At 40.1% G+C, this 22,201-nt stretch overlaps 2 protein-coding genes across 2 annotated transcripts; one reads left to right on the top strand and one right to left on the bottom strand.

Moving 5' to 3' along the window:
• Positions 1–1,735: 1,735 nt before the first annotated feature.
• evpla (envoplakin a) lies at positions 1,736–17,859 on the top strand. The gene is made up of 22 exons (XM_031727677.2): positions 1,736–1,910; positions 7,219–7,318; positions 7,410–7,564; positions 7,756–7,879; positions 8,527–8,658; positions 8,796–8,837; positions 9,145–9,306; positions 9,463–9,570; positions 9,662–9,757; positions 9,888–9,998; positions 10,659–10,805; positions 10,926–11,080; positions 11,175–11,272; positions 11,389–11,561; positions 11,813–11,988; positions 12,171–12,309; positions 12,398–12,591; positions 12,932–13,082; positions 13,284–13,367; positions 13,683–13,790; positions 13,875–13,967; positions 14,087–17,859. The coding sequence occupies exons 1-22, from the start codon at positions 1,834–1,836 to the stop codon at positions 17,474–17,476; spliced, it is 6,015 nt and encodes a 2,004-aa protein (XP_031583537.1). The 5' UTR covers positions 1,736–1,833; the 3' UTR covers positions 17,477–17,859.
• Positions 17,860–19,138: 1,279 nt separating this feature from the next.
• Positions 19,139–22,195, bottom strand: ten1 (TEN1 subunit of CST complex). The gene is made up of 3 exons (XM_031727509.2): positions 22,010–22,195; positions 19,877–20,034; positions 19,139–19,558 (listed from the first exon to the last, which is right to left on the bottom strand). The coding sequence occupies exons 1-3, from the start codon at positions 22,096–22,098 to the stop codon at positions 19,413–19,415; spliced, it is 393 nt and encodes a 130-aa protein (XP_031583369.1). The 5' UTR covers positions 22,099–22,195; the 3' UTR covers positions 19,139–19,412.
• Positions 22,196–22,201: the final 6 nt, after the last annotated feature.

Below are 22,201 nucleotides of genomic sequence, written 5' to 3'. Positions count from 1 at the left end.
TTTCACGATTGAAGTAGCAGCAGGAGAGAGAGAGAGAAGAGGCAGTCGCTCCATATATCGGTTGTTAAGCTTAACATGGGAACGCTTTACAAACATTCAGAGATGAACTTACACACTTGCTTTACTTCTCTCTGGGATAACTTCCTTGGAGATGAAATGCTGGTTTGGTAGCGAGGCTACAAATACACACAGCCGCTCTATCACGTGACTCATACTGCTCCGACGTGCTACGGTTATGAGCCGAGTTACACCTTGTCGCAAGTTTTGTGAGGTGCTTTTTTGATATTTAATGGATCGATTACATTTTTTATTTCTCGCCGATATCCGATCCAGTAATTTAGGTCAGTATCGGACCGATACCGATACTTAATATCGGATTGGTCCATCTCTAGTATCAATAAAGGGGAATCTGGTGCCTCAAGGCCTTTGGGTTTATTATTAGAATATATGTCAGTTTAAAAACAAAAATTCTTTAAATAGATATTTGATATCAGCACTGCGTTGAGTTTGTTGGCAGAAACCGTATAACTGTTTAGCCTGAGTTTATATATAATATGAATTACTGTATGACTTAATGATGTAGTCCACAAATGAAACAGAAGTGGATCCAAATCTGAGCCCTGAGGGACCCCATATGATATGCAAACTTTAAATAAGACAAGAGCAGCTCAGAAAACGTACCTCTAATGGGTGTTCATGAGTTATGTAATCACCTAGGAGAGACCAGATCAGACACTTTAGGGCTGTTTGATCCAATATTAACAATCATTAAGTATTACATGTGTAAAATATGGATGCATCAGTGCTTTTTCGAATGGCCAGCAGGGGACAACTCCTCTGGTGGAAAAAAGAAATCAACTTATATAGAAACCTTTAAAAAGGGCAGTTCAGCTTCTCTTACAAACGGCTCAGTATCTTGGTCTCTATTTTCAAGGGTTTTGAGGTGTGCAGATCATTGATTTTTCAGATTACTCAGATCATACCCTCCAGTTTCACAACACTAAGGTGACAGTGGCACAAATCCTGAACTTGAGACTTCACACAAGGACTTTACGGCGATGTCGCAGTGGTCACTTCCATCTTTTATCTACAGTTTATGCAAACAAGACTGTAAGGCCCAATTTCTGTGCTGCTACCTTTAAAACCAGACTGGTATTATTCTGGTATATTATTGGTATTATTCACTGAAGTTTTGAAAGGCCAGAATTATTATTTATTTTGGGGGGTAAACGTGAAATCGAGTTGCCTAATATTATATATCCTCTTATACGAATAACCTTGAGAGAAACCTTGTGACAAAACTCACCTATCCCTTTAAGCATTCAGATTTGCAGTTCAATACCATTTCGGGTTTGTAACACTGGATCATTTTTCAGCTCTATAATTATCCCAAGGAATACAATCTTTACAATGCGTGTGACACACAGAGCCGAGTGAACAGTGCAGGAATGGAGCGTTTCCCTCTGGCTTTCTGAATTATGCATTCCTGCTTTCTTGGTAATTAGAAGACCTGTGCGAGTTTGGAGAGTGTGTCAGGAGCCCAATGAAAAGGAAGGCCTGGCTTGAAGAAGGGAAGAAGAGAGGGAGAGTGCAGAGAACAGGTCGGTCCAGTCGTCCTCTGCAAGGTGGATGTTTGGGCGTTGACACACCTGTTAACCTGTTTGGGAGGAGCCACTGGCGTTAAACACCGTGGTGACACGAGTGTGTGTGTGTTTGTATACTTCAGTGTGTTTGAGAAGAACCAGAGAGTGCGGGAGTCAGAGACGAAGAAGGAGTGAGACAGAGAGAGAGTGAGATTTTTTTACTCGGGATCTCTACTTGACATCCGCCAAGATGTCTTTGTTTAAGAAAAAGGAGAGCTCCAAGGACACTAAGAATGGTACACTCAAGGTCTCGGGGAAGATCAGCAAGTGAGTTATTCACTGTGGATTTTATGAATGTGTGTATGAGTGTGGTGACACTGTATCTCTGTCATGTTGCCCCTGTTCCTGTTCTTCTAGAGTCAAGAACTGTGTCATGTTTCCTGTGTGTTCTTGCTGCCCTCTTTCTCTGTGTGTCTGTGTTGTGGTTTATTATATTACAAGTTTAAAGGAGGTTTTAATACATGTTTGCCTAGGGAATTCCTTCACTGCTTTCAAGTGCTGAGTTATGTGAGAGTTAATCTTTTGGAAAAAGTGAAAGCTAAATGCAAGCCAGGGGTCAAGTTTACTTTGTAAACATGATGTGCAACGGTGTCCTGCAAGAGGACGAGTGAAATGAGGGAATTACGACTAAAAGTGAAATTGAAAGATGTTGTCATCCTGATTATCGGGCAGAAATTTACCCTAAACCTAATTTATTGGTGTTAGACCCTTGACAGGTGTCAGATCATTTGTGTTAGTAATTTTATTGTACTGGAGAAAAAAAAATCATTCACAGAGAAACTTTCTGTCAGTGCAAAATGATTATCGGAGAGCTTTTGTTGCTCAAAGATGGAGGGAGTCCTATCAGGCTAGGCAGCTGTTCAGATATGGAAATATGACAGTCAGGTGGCACAGGTTCCAAAAATTAATAAAATAAAGCTGACAGCAACCTGCTTAAGAGGATTGCCAATAAAAATGAATTCCATTTGATGCATAATGTGGGTGAGGTCATTTTCATGTGCTAAATATAAAGAGAAGGCTCATGATAAAGAGCATGTTTTCTCTCTGCTGAGGTGTGATGAGGGCTGGGTTGTCCGTTCTGCTCAGCTGGTTTCTGCCTCTCATGTGGGCGTTGGTTTTTAACTGTACATTACAGAGTGACGCACAGGAAGTGCTGTTCATTTCATTCAGTCATTTATTGTCAGATAATTGTTTATTTATTAGTTTAAGAAAAATTTGTGAATCGCAATCAAAAGTGATTCCTGGGTGACAATTGTGTTTGTTGGAAATGACACGGACAGCTGGAGAGCTGTGATGTATGGATTTGTGCATTAGACATGGCACTGGGACGTTTTAAAATGTTTTTAAAATAAAGGTACAAATAAAGGTAAAAGTGGCAGCTAATGCTCGGGTCAGGCTGAGTCTCCAAGAAGTCAAAAAGCCAAAGACGTCATGGAAAAATTAGTATTTGTGTGTTTGTGTGTCTGGGCGGCTCTCAGACGTTCATCTTGTTCTGCTGGTGCCTTTGGTTACATCACAGATTAGAGCGCTGGTTACACAGGGATTTAATAATGACTCTGATGACTGTAAAACACAGATTCATTTCAGCATTCAACATCCATTTTTTTTGCTTCAGTGGTCATGTTGTAAAATAACAATTCTTGAACCTAATTTTACTATGAAATCAGACCTTTTTTTACCATATAAGTTTAGCTCGAGGGGGAAATGAGGGTGTGTTTGTGCAAAAGATGTGAGATCTTACTACTATCTAAAAAATGCAGGCATGCCCTTCTAAATTATGCTGATAATCCAGTTTTACTACGTTTCTGTAGCAGTCATTCATTCAATAATTTTCTAAAAACCACCAACTGTTGAAGAAGAGCACAGTTTAAAGATTTCTTTAACCATTTTTTAAAATTTGGCTAACAGCTCAGCATGACCACACAAGCAGCCCGCACAAATACTTGATTCATGCTGAGGAAAGCATAAAGTTCCCCCAAAACACCTTATGAGAAACTCAAAGTATCACCTCAGATCACCTTACAAGCAAACTACACAGCCACTCCTGGAAAACCCTGAACAGCCACTCCTGCACAGGAATATCACACTGCTGCTTGATTAAAAAAGAAAAAAGAAAAAAAAAAAAGCACACATTTGATGCAGATACTGTATGTGTCTACAGCAATGTATGGGTGTGACCAGTAATTCTTATCTGCTATTAATAAAAGAATAAAGTGAATAAACCGAAGGTGACAGCTTTAAATAAAAGAGAATCCATCAATCAGAAATCAGACCTTTATTCATTTCAGTCCCTACACAGTTCACCTTTATCAAGACAAACTCAGAACTAAATATCTGACATGTAGGAAAGTTTAAAAAAAAAAAAAAAAATCTAAAGATCTAAAGAAATTACAGAAGACAAACTGGAGATTAAAGCCACTTTTAAAAGTTACCTTTAAAAATCCAAATTGAGTACAATTATTGGAAACATGGCGCCATGCGTAGTATAGCGTGTGTTTGGTGTGTTTGGTATGTTTGGCATCAGTAATTCATGCTCCTCTGTCTGGTGATCACAGACTCTTTTTTTTTTTTCATTTATTTATTTGTTCATTTATTTTTTAGAGCAAAGAGGATAAATCTCTCCCACAGCCCACTGCACCTAGTGTTTCTATAAACAATGGTAACTAAACAGGTTTTTCTTTGACTGCAAAGGTGGGAATGCATACCTGTCCCTCCTGCTGAGTGAGCAGGAACAGGACTGCATTGTGACAGCAGCTGCAGAACCAGATTCTTTGATTTAGTTTTGCACAGAAGTGTAATTTCAGCATGAATGTGACCTTTCTCAGACTGAATCTTCGGCACATGCCCGCTGGTCATTTCCCCCCTAAGCAGTTTTTAAAAGCGCCGACTCTCTTTTAAAAAAGCAGTTAAAAATCATTTTATTTTCCTCATTTCATTTATTCTTTGTCTTGTTCTGTAGCTTGTTTTTATTACGTTTGTCACATTTAAATCTATTTTACTCTATTTTATGTGCAACACTTTGTGACTACTTATCTGTTAAAAGGGCTTCATAAGTAAACTTACTTACACTGGTTAATATAAGCATGTTATTCTTTATAATAACATGGTTATTGCTGGTGGGCCGATAGTGATTTTTCATTTTTATGTTTGTTTTTGTAACGGTATAAACAATGAAAGGTGGTGGATTGGCCAATGGTCATGATCGACTCTGGGCTTGACCAATTACAATACATCCATACTGAGGTGAAAAGGAAGCGATTTGTCCCGTACTTCAGCTAGAATAAAAAAAAGACACAAAGCTGGAGTTATTCTGTGTCTTTACGCTGCACAGCTGCCTCTTCTTCTCTCATCCCTCATCCTCATATAAATCATAGATATATACCAACAAGACAGTGTACATCACTGTCACAACAGCGTTTGTTTTCATTCAAAGGCTTTATGGTTTTTCCTATAATACCTGGTGGGCCGGTCTCTAGTCAAAATACCTGGGCCGATTTTTTGTCCCAGTCCAGCCCAGTCTGACAGCTTTTCATTTCTCTTTTCTTAATGTTGACACTGACAGATACACCAAAAACTGTGCCACTACGATCATTCATCTGTATTTTTTGAACTGTAGCTCTACTTTGGCAACATTTTTTAAACTTCAGAGACTGCTGTGCAATGCGTCGCACATTTCATTACCAGTGTTGGTCAAGTTACTTGAAAAAAGTAATCAGTTACTAATTACTGATTACTTCCCCAAAAAAGTAATCCCGTTACTTTACTGATTACTTATTTTCAAAAGTAATCAATTACTTAGTTACTTAGTTACTTTTTAAAAACACGATTTACAACCTGAATAGGTGATAAAGCGATAGATCTTTCAGCCCAATTCTACTTTTTCTGCATAATCCATCATACAAAATGTAATCAAATGGAAAAGTCTCTTTTTAAAACTTTAAACTTTAAATCTTTTAACATTATGCATCAAGCAAAAACTTAATTATATGCAACATTCTCTGACTGGAAGAAATTTGTTTAACATTTAAACCTATTTTCTGCACATTCCAGCACATAAAATAAAATATTTTTTGTGTTTACACTCACTCTTTCAAATAGATGAAAGTAAAACACAGCAGAAAATAAATAAAATCAAAGACTAGCGGTCCTGTTGCTCTATTTTCACCTGTAAAGCAGGACTGGGTTAGGCGGAGGTTTACCCTGGTGCAGGTGTGCCGCAGCGGTCAGTGGAAGAATCCGCGAGTTTCTCTGTGAATTTCCCATTACAGTCGTGGCGCACTCGGTGCTTGCTTGGAAGTTTAGGGTTTTTTTCGCTGTAAAAGAAGTTTTCTTCCACGCACAATGGACACTAATGTTTTTGTTACTTTTATGGAATCAAACTCAAAATAAGGTCAGTACTTCCACGCTTTGAACGCTGCATGCTCATACTCTCTCGCACTTGATATATTATGATCTGCACACAGCTGTTGTCACGAACGTCGCGCACTTCGCTTACGTCACTGTCATGAGACATTCTCGCAAAAAAATCACGGTTTAGTAACGCAGTAACGCAGCGTTCCTACGTGAAAGTAACGGTAATCTAATTACCGTTTTTGCAATAGTAATCCCTTACATTACTCGTTACTTGAAAAAAGTAATCAGATTACAGTAACGCGTTACTTGTAACGCGTTACTGCCCATCTCTGTTCATTACTAACAAAAGCAAAAGTGTGATATGTTGAAAGCTGCCATATTTAGAATTTGTGTGTGTGTGTGTGGAGGTGGTGTACAGTTTTATACAGCTGTGTAAAATACATAAAGGTCAGTTAATGATGCAAAACCTGAATTTTAAAAAGTATATTTTTAACACGCACGCACACACACATTGAGGAGCTGTGTGTGTTGGACCAATTACAAACAAACATATCTCCAAAACCCCGTTTGCAGTTTGCAAAAACTTTGATTTAATCTAGTTTAACTTTAACTGAGCTCTACCTCATGATTTATTCAGGCGGTAGATACAAAGCCTCTTAAATAAAACAAATACAATATTTGTCTCCAATCCCAAAGACTTCACCTTCATGGGTGTAGCTAATCTCTCAATGGAATGTCTTCCTCCTCCTCATTTTGACAATCTTAGTCATTGCTTTACTTTACTCTGAGCAGCGACACAATCAACACGAACACTGACAGAGGGAGTGACAGTCAAAGTTCAAGAATGGGTAGAATTTAAGGAACGTTTTGGGTGTGGTGCGAAGGGTGGAAAAATCCTACTCCATCCTAAAAGATCTGGAAACTGTGCAAAATAAAAAAAAAACACTGAAGGGAAAACATAAAACTGAAAACGCCCTCACTGTGCAGATTTTCTTTATATAAAGGATGACCTGGGGATGTAAAGTTTGTCCACAAATATAAATAAGTCTTTGTTGGTAGTGAGAGTGTTCATAAAAATGCACACCATAAGGTATGACTGTAATCAAGCTATTAATTATTCAAAACTTCTGCGTGGGGAGTACTCGTATACTAACCAATTCTGTATCATTCCTGAACTGATGTGTGCTGCTGTTCAACCTCTGACCTTTGTTGTCTGCTGCAGGTCACAGGCCAACGATTTGGCCTTGCTGATCGCCCAGATGCAAAAAGATGCAGACCAGGTGGAGAAAGACGTTCTCAGGGCTGAGGAGCTGCTTGCTGTGGTAAGAACAAAACAAAACCTCTAATTTTATGAAAGATTACCTTCATTGCCTTTGTAAAAACGTCACCTTATCTGTTGTCTGCCTTCGCCAGGATTTTGAAAATGACAAGAAGGAGCTGCCGTACCAGCATCAGAAGGAGATCTCAGATAAGCTGGGTGAAGCTGAGGGCCTGCTGGAGAAGCTCTTCATAGATGTTGACAAAGCCAAGAAGCTAAAACATCCACAAGCCACAGACATAGAGAGCGAGTGAGTTCATGGAGAACAAATACAACACAGGAGATTAGCAGTATAGCTGGTCCCTCCTCTGAGAACATACTGAGGATTTTAAAACATTTTAGCTGTTTGATATCATTAGTTTAACTTTGAACACATTGGATCTCCACATTAACCACAGTTGTTTGTTTCTTTGTGTCTTTTCTGCCCTTTGATGACTCCAGTGTCCATCATCTTCATGAGCGCTGGCTGAAGGACTGTACCGTCTACAGAGACATCTACGAGCAGATTGATGACGTGTCGCGGATGCCCTTAATTGACTGGGGGCCTGTTTTAAGTGAGAAGCAAGTAAGTATTGTTACACTGTCTAAACATCCACGTCAGTCTTTAAACGCTTTAGAATATTAATGCTCTTATTGTCAACAAAAAACTGTTTTAAAACTGCTGCCACCAACAAGTATTTTCCTCTGTAGTCAGACGCTCTGTAACAAAAACTATTCAAACTTTGAGTCGCACTGTTGCTTATTTGAGCATCGTAGAGAAATCAGACTCCTTTGACATGATGTCAGCAATCTGTAATTTCTATGTAATTCTATCTATAGTTCCATTTTTAGCTAGCACTAGCCTGGCCACCCCTGCTGTTCCCCCTGCAAGCCACTTTGGAAACCCCCTCGACATCAAGTGTTTTGAAAAAAAATCAAACTAAATATTTGTGGTCTTTTAAAAAGATTTAAGTCTCCATTAGGAACTACAGGGTGGGGAAAATGGCAGTAACCCTTTCACAGGATTGCTTAATAATAAATAACATTAACTGTATCCTTTAATCCTAATGTAATCTAAACGCACTTGTTTCTTCGTTTTGCACCTGTCAGTCCTGTAATAAATCTCCCAAGCAGAGCTGAGTGATTTACCAGCCTCATCCTGTCAGACCTGTCCTTTGTTATTTCATCACTACATTTCCATGAACTGTTTTCTTCTGGTGTCTGTGTTCTCAGAAACTGGTGGATGTGGAGCAGTTCGGCCCTAGTATGGCTGATCTGGAGAAGCAGATTGCTGCTCACAACATCATACACAAAGAGATTGAAGCCTACAACACACAGCTCTGCCTCGCTTCTGCTGGCAGCAAGGTATGCATGCATGATTACACAAAAACACATGCTTGCATGATGAGTTTTATTTAAAACTGATTGCAGCTTTTGTCCTTTATGATTAAGAAAAAAAGCATTTCAAACAGCCGCTCACATATGCTGTCTTGTTTTTTAAGGAGAAATACGACGCTCTGAAAAAACAGTACAACAACTTATCGGTGAGTTGCTTCAGTCACTTAATGTTCAAAGATAAACACAAGTCTTATTTCACTTTTGGGTTTGTCAGTATAAAAAGCTGTGAGGCAATTTTTTACCTAGTTTTTGTTTTTTTCTTCTTTGGAGAAAAACTGAAAAATTTAAATTTCAGCTTTAAATTTCCCCCCAAAAAAGTAAAAAATGTAAAAGAAATAAAAAAAAAAAAATCAAAATAAATAAATAAATAATAATTAATACATAAATAAATGAATAAAAAAATTCTTTTGGGGGTACTCATGTGTTTTTCCATTTTAATTTATTTCTCCTAAGGACAACTCCAAGTGGCGCCGCCACTATCTCAATAGCCTGTACGAGTACATGCAGGGCTGCAACAAGGAGCTGAACTTCCTGGCAGAAGAGCAGAATAAGATCAAAAAGCAAGACTGGAGTGACCATATGGTGGACCCGCCTGACGTTCGCAGGCAGTATGAGGTTGGGATTAATACGTTTTTAAGTCAGATGAAAAATAGAATTGAAAGGCTCACCAATCACAAGGTGCGGCCTGTCCAGAATGATAGAAGTTGCTTTTATTCTGTACCTGGATGAATTCACACATAAATAAGCCAATTTTGATTTGATTTGATTTAGAATTTCAAGAACAACAGTCTGCTGTCCCACGAGGCCGAGGTGAACAAACTCCAGGATGAAGGCGAGAGACTTGTTGAACTGAAGCACCCCGCCAGTGACACAATACAGGTACTTGAAAAGCCCATTAACAACAACAGCTTCACCCTTTCATCCTGAATGTTGTTTAGAGGTATATCAACTCCCTTCATTATATTTCCAGGCTCAAAGAGATGATGTGCGAAATGAGTGGCAGAAATTCCTCAATCTCTGCATTTGTCAAGAGACACACCTGGACAGCGTGGAGGATTTCAAAAGGGTGAGACAGAGTTCATCGCAATGCAGTGCTCAGTTTGCAGCCTGTTCTGTCATCATCATTTGCAGATTTTATGCATAAACTCAAAACAAAACGAAACAAAACAAAAAGTGTGCTTTGTTCCGTTTTTCAGTACCAATATGACAGCGAGAAGCTGTCAGAGTCACTGACCAAGCTCAACGGCACCCTGGACCCCAAGACTCTCAGCAAGAAGAGCAAAACTGAGAAACTGCTGCAGCTTGAGGTATGTCCAGCCACGTGTACTGCAACTCAGCACACATAGGAAATTCAGCTTGCGCCCCTCTTTCAAGCTAGCAGTGAGGATTTTAAAAAAAAGTGAGTGAGAAGGAGATTTGGATAGAAAATGAGGGACTAGGGTGGGCAAAGTTGGAGACAAGGAGAGGCCAAAGTCCAAAAATAAAACAGGGAAAGTCTCCAAAAGTTGATTCTGTTCAGTGAAAGCCTAAAAAGGGAAATTATAAAGTCTTTGATTTATATTTAGTGAATAATTCTCAAAGTTTATTTATTTATTCACATGTAAATGGACATATATATGAGAAAATATAAGGTGTAAGCAGACTGAAGGAAAACTATTAATTTGCTGGGCAGGTCACATGAAACTTTACAGTCAATACAAAGAACTGCCGATATACACCAGAACTAACAAAAACAAATACATAAAACGAGTTGATGGTGCTCACACACCTGGTTTGCCACCACCGACTGATTGAGATGTTCCTTAAAGGTGTTATAGAGCAGTCTTTCATTGCCATGGTAATGAAATCAGGAAGAAACAGGTTCATTTTGTGCGATATTACACTAAGTTTGTTAATCCCAGCAGAAAAATTATGTGAAAAGATATGTTAGGAATCTTTTTTTAATCTTTGTGTCTTTTTCCTACCAGGCAGAGGAGAAAGATGTGCAGAAATGTGAACAGCTGCTGGCCGACCTGAGGAAACGCAGCACCACCATCGCTCCGCTGAAACTGCGACGCACGACCCCCAGCAGAGCCATCACTGTGGAGTCCCTGTGCGACTGGGAAACGGACACGGTGGGGAACAATTTCTGTCTAAATGTAAAACTCTAACTGCATGTGGCTGCAGTAAAAAAAACAAAACAACAACAACTTTTAAAAGTGACTTGTCTGACTGAATCAATCATTATTTTCTAGGATTCTCTGCAAAGAGGAGACAAGTTCACCTTAAAATCAAACTCAGACACTGAGAACTGGAATGTCATTTCCACTGATGGAAAAACTAAAAAATTCCCAGGAGTTTGCTTCCAGATCCCACCACCTGACTCAGAGGCCATTGATAAAGTGGACCTGTAAGTGCTGACAAGCTGTATTATTAAACAGCTCAAATGGCACATCCGACGTCTGCCCTTTCTTTGACTCCTTCCCTTTCATTTTGTTCATTAGTTTGGGCCAGGAGCTTGCAGACATCAAGAAGAGAAGAGCCGCTCTGGCCGACTCCCTGAAGAATAACAAATCAGAAATCTCCAGGGCCCAGCAGTTAGGTTGTTGTCAATTAATTAAATGCATAAGTGTCTTCATAATATGCAATCACTGCATCTTTAAACCACAACTAAAGTCAGCTCAATCATTTAAAAAAAGTCTCCTTTTCCTCCTTCAGCCCCAGTGTCTGCTGCCCCCATGGACCCCAAAGTAACAGCCCTCTCTCAGCAGCTGGACAAGCTGGACAATGACCTGGCAAAAGCTGAGGAGAGCATGTTGAGCCGTCTGCGAGCCCCGCTGAGCCGCAGTGATCCCGCTGGTGATCTGGCCAAAAGGATGAAGGAGCAGGAGGTGAGAAAAAACACAAACTAACATCAGCACTGGCTAAATATCATTCACCACGTGACACCAAGATATAGAAGCAATGACAAAATGAAGTTTATCAATTTGTTTTTGCTGTTATTATCCTCCTATGTGTGTGTATGCATTCATACCCTATACAGCATAAAGGGATTCTTTACTCCTGCAGACTGTCAGCATGAAATGATTATGCTGTGAATTATCTGATGTTTAATGGAGGGTTGTATGGATGCTCTTTACAGCAAACTGCTCAGACACTTCAGGCTCTACAGCAGCAGCAACAGGCTGCACAGGCTGGCATGCAGCCCCTGCTGTCTAAAGATCCCAACGGTACCTCTTCGGGGCTGCCACTCAAACTCAGTGCTGCCAGCAACAAGTCTGACAACCTTGCTGCACTTGCTGATCTTTACAATAAGAAGTAAGAGCTTGTTTTATGGCGGGGTTTGGTTTTAGAATAGCATTTTTAAAAACTTAAATCAATATTTCATTTGATATTCTTCTATCCATCTTTGTTAAGTTCTGTTACTTGAGTAGATGATCTAGATAACAGATAACCTTAGTATATTTAGTAGTTGTGAATATTTATCTTCTTTTCTGCAGAGCAAATGCCTCACTTAACCTGGAGAAACAGATCAAGAAGGTGGATGGTCTCGTCTCCGGCTTTGAGAAAAGGCTGAGTGAAGATGGTCCGATCCCTGATGGCCCAAAAGCAATTCAAACCCGTGCTGAGGAAATTCATGTAAGGAAGTCTTGACCATACAAATTTGAATTCTCTTACACATCTCTAATGTTCACTTTGAATTGAACATCTTCTTTGTGGTGTTTAGAGCCAGCAAAAGTCTGTGGCAGCTGCTCAGAGCGACATGAAGAAGCTCAGCAAGGATCTGGAGACCACAGAGCAGCTGTGCAGCTCTCTGCAGCAGGGCTACCAGGAGTACTGCCCGGACATCCAGCGCCAGAAAACAGAAGTCAAGCAGCTACAAGCACGTTACACCAACGTTGCCAACCAGCTGAAGGACAGGTGAAAGTCAGACTGTGAACACATCATCTCAGTCCCTTCAGCTTTATTAGAAAGACAGACTACAGTGGTTTTCCCTCATCAGCCTTTTAAATCACTTAAATCAAGCAACAAGGAAGTGAGAAGTACCTTTACGATTAGATCGGGCATTTGCAACCTGCAATGGGGTTAATCTATACATCATCTATAAATCTATATACATCTATACATAATCTATAAAAATGGGCTACTACACTACTAAAAGATAAAACAGGTTTCATTACATAATGCGTTTCTGTTGTCATAATGTACCTAATGCACCAATACCTCATAATGTGCCTAATACCTTTCATATTTCTCTCAGAGAAAGCACCTTACTCGAAACTGCAGGAAAGAACCAGGAGTTCCAGAGCACATGTAAATCCCTGAACTCATTCTTGGACAACCTGCCAACAAACAAGATAAGCCCCAATGACGATCTGTCTCAGATTGCTGCTAAGAAGAGCTCTCAAGAGGTGAGACTGTCTTCTCATTATTTACCTTTAAGTATCACATAAAGAATAAAATAACAACCTGGCTACCGACTCCTCACATAATGTCTTTTTGATTTATGGATGTATAAACATTATTCTCAATATCAACCTGTAGAAATTCACTATGATTATGACAGGACAGTAACTTTAGGTGATTAATGTTTCTGTACCTTCTCATTGCAGAGGGTGATGGACGACCTGAAGCGGAAGGAAGCTGACATGGAAAAGGTGACAAGCCTCTCTCAAGACCTGCAGGATCTCCTCAGTGTAAGACTCCTAACTTATAATAAATAATATAATACAATAATTTGTGGAACCATGGTGTAGTGGTACAACCCTGGGAGGAAATGCTAATCCTGGGGCTAATGGGACTTCCCTCAGGAAGGGCATCCAGTGTTAAGTCAAATGTGTTGAAAGTTAAAAAAAGCATAGAATTCATAAATGCATTTAAGGCAACACAGAAAGTAAATTCATACATTTTAACTTTAACATTAGCAGACACGGCTCGTACTTAAAGATTTTGAAACAGGCAACAAATGACATGAAACAATTCAAAGATTTTAAATCTTCACGTCTCTGCAGGAGTACGAGACCAACGTTGACAAGTACAACAGTACGCTTGAGGACGCTGGCGCCACCGTTCCGAAGAAACCACGTATGCCCGCACTGTCTGAGGCTATTCAGAAAGAGGTAATGTTTGTGTGTTTTTCAACATGATACACACTTTTCACATTTATTTATAGATCGAGGTGACATGAGGTTTGCTTATTACAGGAAAAGAGTCTGGTGAACCGCTACGCCGAAACAAAAGCCGAAAACGCCCAGCGCCAAAAACAGATGGGCCTGGCTGAGAATCTCATATCACGAGTAAGAAAACAGTGAATGAATTTATCATCTTTTGTATGCATTTAGATTATGCTTTCCATAAAACTAAAGCTACATTGCAAATAATATTACTTTGAATAAATTTGCTTTTCCTGCTGCAGAATGAAGAGACAGTTCAAGCAGTGGCACAGCAGCAAGTGCGGTCTGAAAGGAGTGCTTTTGAGTTAGATGGTCTAGTAAAAGAGCTGGAGGAGGAGAAGGAGAGGAGGAATCATGTTGAGACAAACCTGAGAACTTTCAAAGACAGGTTTTTGTCTTTGAAGAGTCGCCGTGGAGTTGAACGTGTCGAGGAGAAAGAAGTACTAAAGTACTACCGTGACCCAAAAGTGGAAGGTGATCTGAGGGCTATGCAGCAGAGGCTACATGAGGAAATCTTGAAGCGCACCACCATACAAACTGAGGTTGAGGTTACAAACAAAAAAGTCACCACCCTGGCGGAAACCGTAAAGAGCGCTCCACCAAAACTGGTGACTAGAGAGGTGACAGAGTTTGAGAAAGATCCCCAGCTGGATATAGAGGCTGCTAAGCTGAGAGATCAAATAGCAAGGATGAGAGAAGAAATCCGGGTGAGGGATGGGGAGCATATTCAAATGAAGACAGAAGTAACAATTCTCCAGCAGAAGAGGCCAACAATCAAAGAGAGGGTGGTTAAGAAGGAAGTGGTTAAAGTGGAGAAAGACCCAGAGATGCTGAGAGCAGTGCGAACATTTGAGACAGAAATTTCTGACGAGAGCAAAAGGACCAAGCTCCTCCATGATGAAATCTTCCAAACAAGGAGTCAGATAAATGCACTTGAGAGGCTGATTCCTAACATTGAGCCTAAGATAATCACTAAAGAAGTCAAAAAGATTGAACAAGACAAAGACCTAATCAACGAATCCCAGAATATTCGAACAAGCCTGGAGGAAGAAAGAATTGAAAACAACTCTCTGGCCAAGGAATTGACGGTGCTCCACAACCGTTACAGAGAAGTTCACGAATGGAAACCCAGAGTTGAGGTGAAGGAAATTGTTAACGAGATCTACAGGATAGACCCAAACACAGAGGTGGAGATAATGCGGCTCCGCAAAGAGATACAAGACTGCAGCAAGCAGCGCTCTGACCTTGAAAGAGAGCTCACCAAGGTGACAACTGAACTCAACATCATTCGGTCAGAGAAGCCAAGAATTGAAACAAAAGAAGTTTTCCAAGAGGTGGTTAAAGAGGAAAGAAGCCCCGAAAATGAGAGAGAAATTCAGAGGCTAAATGACCAGGTGCATAATTTACACAGCAATTCCGACTCCCTCCAGGACCAGCTGAGAATGCTCCGGAAAGAGAGAGATGAGTGGAAGGCTGAAAAGTCAAAGGTAGAGACCCAACTTGTCACCAGAGAAGTTGTTAAGTATGAGCCCGATCCACTCCAAGAGAAGGAGCTTGACCGCTTGAGAAAGAATGTGCGGGAAGAGGCACAGATTCGGCGCACCATTGAAGAGATGGTGTTTGACCTGAAAAATAAATACATCCAGTTGGAGAGACAGAAACCAGAAGAGAAGGTGGTTGTCCAAGAGGTTGTTCGTTTGCAGAAAGACCCAAGGCAAATGGTCGAGCACGAAAGGCTTAGCAGGAACCTGGATGAAGAAGTAACGAACCGGCGTCAGTTAGAACTGGAGCTACAACAGTTAAGAACAAAGGTGGAAGAGAAAGAGAGGATCCTCAGAGAGAGTGTTGAACGCCAAAAGAGGATTCAAGTGGAGTCTGAAGTCAGAGAGATTAAACTGCGCATCTCACAGCTGGAAAATGCCCCACCACCTGTTGAGGAAAACATAGTTGTCGAGGAGGTGCTCAAGGTGGAGAGAGACCCGAAACTGGAGAGGCTGACAAGCAGTCTGCGTTCAGACATGGACAAGGAAACCAGTGATATTCTGAGACTGCAGAGAGAAGTCCGTAACATCAACATAAAGCTTGAAATCTTGCAGAAAGAGAAGTCCAGTGAGAGGACAGTCTACAAAGAGGTTGTCCGTGTTGAAAAAGACCAGGCAGTTGAGGCTGAGAGGGATCGCCTGAGAGAACAGGTGTCTCAGAGTAAATTTGCCAGACAAGACCTCGAGGATGAACTTAGACGTCTCAATGACAAAATCCAATTCCTAATGAACAGCAAATCTTCTACTTCAAGAGAGGAGACAACCCTGATTATGAACCGAGATGCCTTACAGAGAGAGAAGGAAGACCTCACTCGTGAACTTAGAACCCTTGATGGCAAGAGGCACGATATCAGCCTGTCCTTCCAGCAGCAGAGCCGACTGATGAGTGAAAGAACACAGATGAGCAGACAGAGAAGCATTAAGATGGAGTCTGATGTCATGCGTTTGGAGAGGAACATCTTGGATGAAAAAGACAAGATCCATCAGCGAGACAGCATAATCCGTGAGCTTATACAGAACCTGCAGAGAGAGGACAGTGCAGAAACAAGAACCAAAGAGACCAATGTCTCTACAAAGATCACAATTTTGGACCCAGTTACCGGCAAAGACATGTCTCCTTATGATGCCTACCTTCAGGGCTTGATTGATCGTCCGCAGTACATTCACCTGCAGGAGCTCGAGTGTGACTGGGAGGAGATCACTTCATTGGGACCTGATGGGGAGATATCTGTACTCCAGGATCGCAAGAGTGGAAAGCAGTACTCCATCAAAGATGCGCTGAAGGAAGGAAGATTGACAGAATATGATCTGCAACAGTACAAACAAGGAAAAATTCCCATCTCAGAGTTTGCCCTGCTAGTCGCTGGTGACAACAAGAAGCAGTCCCAGTTCAATTCAATCACCCCAAAATCCACCACATCACTGAATTCAGCACCGTTTAACCTATCTTCTGCCAAAGAAACCTACCCAATCGCTGGAATAATAGATACAGACACTGACACCTGCTATACAATACGCAGTGCCACTGTGCGTAAGCTAATTGATTCCACAACTGCCCAAAGACTTCTGGAGGCTCAGGCATCAACAGGAGGCATCATTGACATCAGCAATAAAGGGAGATACACGGTTCACAAGGCAGCAAACAGAGCCCTCATCGAGGATAGTCAAATCCAAAGACTGCTCAATGCACAGAAGGCTTTCACTGGAGTCGAAGACCCTGTGACCAAAGAGTGTTTGTCTCTGGGAGAGGCTGTTCAGAAAGGCTGGATGCCAAAGGACAATGCCATTCGCTTCATGGAGGCTCAGCACCTGACCGGAGGGCTAGTCAATCCAGACAGTGGTCACAGAGTTAGCATTTTGGATGCCGTTGCGTCCAAAATGATCGACAACACAATAATGAGAGACCTGCAAACTGAGTCCACCTACGTCAAGGATATTATAGACCCAATCACAAAGAAGAAAATCAACTACAAGCAAGCTCTGGATCTCTGCAGGAAAGACCCAAATACAGGCTTACCAATGCTGCCTGCCTCCTCCAAAGAGTCTGGTTATAGTCCAGTGTACAATTCAACCAGATATGCAAGATTTTAGATATGTTTACTTTTCTCACTATATCTATTCTACATGAAATCCATACATTACTTACAATGGACATTTTGACTCAGGAAAAGTCTTCTACTGCAAAGCTTTCTCTCTAGCCAAAATAACTGCTGCTGAGTTGCATTTGTTTACTAAAATGCCTGATGTGGGCAGATTTGTCTTCTTTTTTTTTGGTTTAATTTAAAAACAGTATAAATGAAGTTTATCTTTGATATTAATGTGTTGTTAGGGATACTGGGACATGGTGCAATGCTATTTGCCAAGATTGATTGATTCTGTATTACTCATGGGTTTTCTTTGAAACTGTTCATTGAATTTTATCTTGTTTGATACCTTATGAAGAAACAAATATCAATAAAATAAATTATAATGGTGAAAGTGTATGGACTCTCATTTTTGATGCTGTGCAGTCTTTAAAATAAAAAACACAGTAGTAGATTCAAGATCTACCTTCAAGAAAGTAAAACCAGTTTAGATCTTTTGATCCCAGTTAAAACAAACTATTTGAGTGTCTTTTTCCCACAGCTTCGTGTTTTATGGACCACAAACACATCAGGGCAAAATAGTAGCAAGAATAACAAGAATATGTTGTTCAGCATGTATTAAGCACTGAATGCTATTTGAAGGTCCCCTCTATCCATTAAAGTTATAAATACAGTACTTACCTCTTCTTGATTTCTTAGGGGATTTTTTTGCATATTTGTCACACTTAGATCTTTCAAATCATCAAACAACTATACAAATATTAGACTAATGTTACGATGACTTCATTTATTAAGAGAAAAAAATCTATCCAAACCTACCTAGCCCTGTGTAAAAAAAACACATAATTGCCCCTAAACCTAATAACTGGACCACCCATGGCAGCAAAACTCCAATCAAGCTGTTTGTGATCATTTGTATAATAATTACAGGGGAGGAACTATGTTTGACAGTTGCTTTTTATGAAATACTATGTTAGTTTTATTCTGGATGTAACAGGACTCAAAACTTCCAACAAATACATTTTTTGTGTCATCAATCCACAGAATAGTTCCACAAAAGTCTTAGGGATCAACAAGATGTTTTTGGTAAATGTTCAATGAGTAAATGTTCATTGTTGAATCATGAGCACTGACCTTAACTGAGGGAATTATTATGTTGTTCTGGGCTCTTTTATGACCTCCTGGATGAGTCATTGATGAACTGGTGTGCTATCTTAGCAAATGATAAAGTATTTGTGAAAGAACAAGTTATTCTAAAGAGCATGCTGCTGGAACAGGATGTCAATATTGCAAAACAAATTTTGGAACTTTCTTTCCTTCTAGATATTCCAGGATTAACTCTAAGTGGTATAATTGCAAAGTTTTTAGGAGACAATTCAGTGACAAAGTTACAGAAGGGGAGCACCGAGCGTTGAGGTGCAGTGCGTAAAATTCACCAAAACTCTGCTGGCTTAACTGCAGAGTCCTAACCTCTTCTGGCACTGATGTCTCCATGGTCAAGCAGCTCCTGCTGGCATTGTTTCTAGGTGGCCCATTATTTTTCATAATATTACATGCATATTTGGTCATATCTTTAAAGCTGTGTCCATGTCGAATGATCATCTGGAGTCTTCAGAATGACAGACACAACTGAAAATGTGACATATTCATGAGCCATAAACCCAAACCATCTGTTTTAACTCTTTAATGATCCTACAAGAAAATCTAATAATGCCTCACTAATTTGAGGCTTTAGCTGTTAAAAAGCAATCCCATGATCAAGTGCAGGAAAATCCCAGATCACAGGACAGTCACGTAAACTCTCAGAAGTGAACTTGTGTCTTTTACGCAAATTTAAACAGCGATTACGTTCACTGTTCAGACAGCACAGCAGCTTACGGGGCATCACTGCAGCTCTGACGACCAAAGAGCACCTTGAGAAACCAGATGAATGAAGTCCCCAATCACGTTGCATCTGCAGGTTGTGCACCCTGTTTGCGTTCCCTCTCTGTGAAGAAGTTTCTTTGTTCAGTGATGGCTTTCTGCAAAAGGGCAATGTTTACACCGTCAACACAGTTCAGCACACGGGCACGGACCATTGCACCGACGCCTGTAGGACGAGAAGTTACAAACACAGGCAGGTGATAGCACCACAACATCCTGCCCGAATTAAAACTTTCAAAAGGCAGCATAAAGCTAAATAGAGGCAAAGACATTTCACTGGTACTGAACTGCAATTTACATTTATGTTTGCCCAAAAGAGGCAAACACAAACATGGCATTTAAAGATGACATCAAGTCAACCACACGAAGGACAAACTGACAGTTGCTTAATGTTTCCTATTTTTAAGTGAGGGCAAATTAACATCTGAACAATCCCCTGCGACACTTTTGCACACTGTCTGTCTGTGTGAATTACTTCTCTTACCCTCATCCTTTTCTATCTCACCCAGCACAATGTACTGGGCTCCAGTTATTGGGTTGAAGGGCTCCACAAACAAGGTGTGGACAACCACACAGTGCTCTTTAGAAGCATGCTGTGTTGACAGCGTAGCCCTGGACTCCTCGGGCTGATAGCATACAAGTCTGAAAAAAAATGAGTAAAACATTTTAAAGTGAATTTGGTTCATTTTCATATCCGTGTTTTAGTTATTGAACTATACAAGAATAACTTTGCATGATTTACAATTTAAATAATCATTTACACAACCAGTTCATAAAAGCTACCCTTTAATGTAAAAAAAAAAAAGTGTGTAAAGAGGTGAGTATAGTCCAAATCTACGTAGAAGATATAATTGCTGATCTGTGTATGTTTTAGTGGTTTAATGAACAGCCAATGGGGTCATAAAGGGTGAACAACACAGTAGCTTCTGTATGTTTAATCTGCTCATTTTTAAAAAAAAAAAAATGGACAGTAATAATTATAAAAGTAAACTTTATAAGTTACTCAAGTTTTAGGTGACAAACAGGAGAATAGGAGATAACAATAAAAAAAAGGAGTTTGAGCAGAAGAGCGCTATGAAATCATTAATCTCAGTAATGACACAGTAATAACACAGTAATTTCTGCCTGAGTCACCATCTACCACCCTCAGTGGTGCTGCCAGTCAGTGAAGACAGCAAAAATCCTAGAGTGCACAGAAAGTTCATTTTCAAAGATTGTCATTTTTAAGAGGACTCTTCTTTCAGAAACTCCATGATTTTACTGTAATTACAGTTTTTCAGACCTTATCTCACAAACAGTGGTTTTAGAGATTATAAACACCTTTTACTTTTACTGCATCCTATTGCATGTTTTTCTTAATTTGTGAAAGATGTATAATACGTCTCTAACTCTAACACATGCAGTGAAAAACTAAGTATACCTCATGATTGAGTAATTTGAACGTGGTTTGACCTTTAATGACAGTAACGTGGAGTAATCGTTTTCTGTATGACTTTATCAGTGTCTAATATCGGTGTGGAGGAATTTCGGCCCACTTTTGTTTAGAGCATTGCTTCAGTTAATTATGTTGTGCATTTATTTAAACACAGCTCACTGAAGGTCCTACCTCAGCAATGTCTATTCAGGTCTGGACTTTGCCTGGGCCATTGCACAACCTTGATTCTTTTATTTTTCAGCCATTCTATTGCAGATTTTCTGATGTTATCGTCATCACTGTCCAGCTGCACGACCCCATTTTGGCCAAGCTTTAGCTGTCAGACAGAAGGCCCCACGTTTGATGATAGTATACAGAGGAGTTCATGGTCGACTGTTTGACTGCAAGGTGCCCAAATCATCACTTCTCCACAACTGTGGGCTTGAGGTGTTCGTGCTAATATGCTGCATTTGATTTGCCAAATGTCTTGCTGTTCATTATAGTCTAACATCTCTGCTTTGGTCTTGTTTTCTAATGTACAGTCATGAACTTCAATATTTAATAGGCTAATTGAAATCTGTAGAGTCCAAGATACTTTCACAACTAACATTTTTTCTATTTCTCTGGCCATTAGACAGCTCACCTTTAGGTGAATTTGATGGGACATCGACTTCTAGGAAGACTGTCAACTGTCTTGAATGTTTTTCCACTTGTGAATAATTCACTATTGAATGATGGACTTCAGATTGCTTGGTCATGTAATCCTTCTCAGACAGATAAGCAGTGAAGATTGCTTCAATGATCAAAGATCATTGCTGATATTTTTCCTCGTTGGCACCATGCTAACAGACATCTGAATGTTCCTGGCCAGAAAACTGTCAAAACTTCACATTTTACCCATGGTCAATAGCTCAAATGCATTTGATTCTCAGCACCTGGTTGCTACTTACCCTCTTAATGCCTATGGAAGAATAAAGGTGTGTGGGCTAAATCAACAAACCGATGCTTTAGAAAATGTAAACACAATATAAGATTTTCTGAAATACAACCAAAAGTCGTAGCTCTACTAATATTAGTCTGATTCTATCCTCTCTGGCCATATCAGATCAGGTATATACAAGATATTGTGCTTGTCACAAGTGGCTGTTCATGATCTCGTTAACCAAACATTGAAGATGTTTTCCAGTCTGAAACAAAACCCACCTGCCAAATGTTCTGACTGATTGTCCTTCCTCCACGCTTCCAGAGTTTATTTCCCAGGGGAAATAAAAAACTGCAGCTGAGGGCAGCATCCTGATTTCTTAAAAAAAAAAAAAGTTTGTATGATTAAAATTTAAGAGTCGTTTAACTGAAGACTACTTGGTACTTCCGCGCTACATGTCACGTGGCTTACCT

Source organism: Oreochromis aureus, linkage group 6 (assembly GCF_013358895.1).
Source record: "Oreochromis aureus strain Israel breed Guangdong linkage group 6, ZZ_aureus, whole genome shotgun sequence".
Taxonomy (NCBI): Eukaryota; Metazoa; Chordata; class Actinopteri; order Cichliformes; family Cichlidae; genus Oreochromis; species Oreochromis aureus.
Note: the sequence above shows the minus strand (reverse complement) of the source record. Positions and strands in the feature narration are given on the sequence as shown.

Excerpts from the sequence above, each read along its gene's own strand:
- ten1 (XM_031727509.2), bottom strand. The coding sequence starts at position 22,098 with ATGCTGCCCTCAGCTGCAGTTTTTTATTTCCCCTGGGAAATAAACTCT. Across the intron at positions 20,035-22,009 it reads TCAGTCAGAACATTTGGCAG|ACTTGTATGCTATCAGCCCG; the intron begins GTGGGTTTTGTT and ends ATTTTTTTTCAG. Across the intron at positions 19,559-19,876 it reads TGAGATAGAAAAGGATGAGG|GCGTCGGTGCAATGGTCCGT; the intron begins GTAAGAGAAGTA and ends CTCGTCCTACAG.
- evpla (XM_031727677.2), top strand. The coding sequence starts at position 1,834 with ATGTCTTTGTTTAAGAAAAAGGAGAGCTCCAAGGACACTAAGAATGGT. Across the intron at positions 11,989-12,170 it reads GCTGATCTTTACAATAAGAA|AGCAAATGCCTCACTTAACC; the intron begins GTAAGAGCTTGT and ends TCTTTTCTGCAG. Across the intron at positions 13,791-13,874 it reads CTGAGGCTATTCAGAAAGAG|GAAAAGAGTCTGGTGAACCG; the intron begins GTAATGTTTGTG and ends TGCTTATTACAG.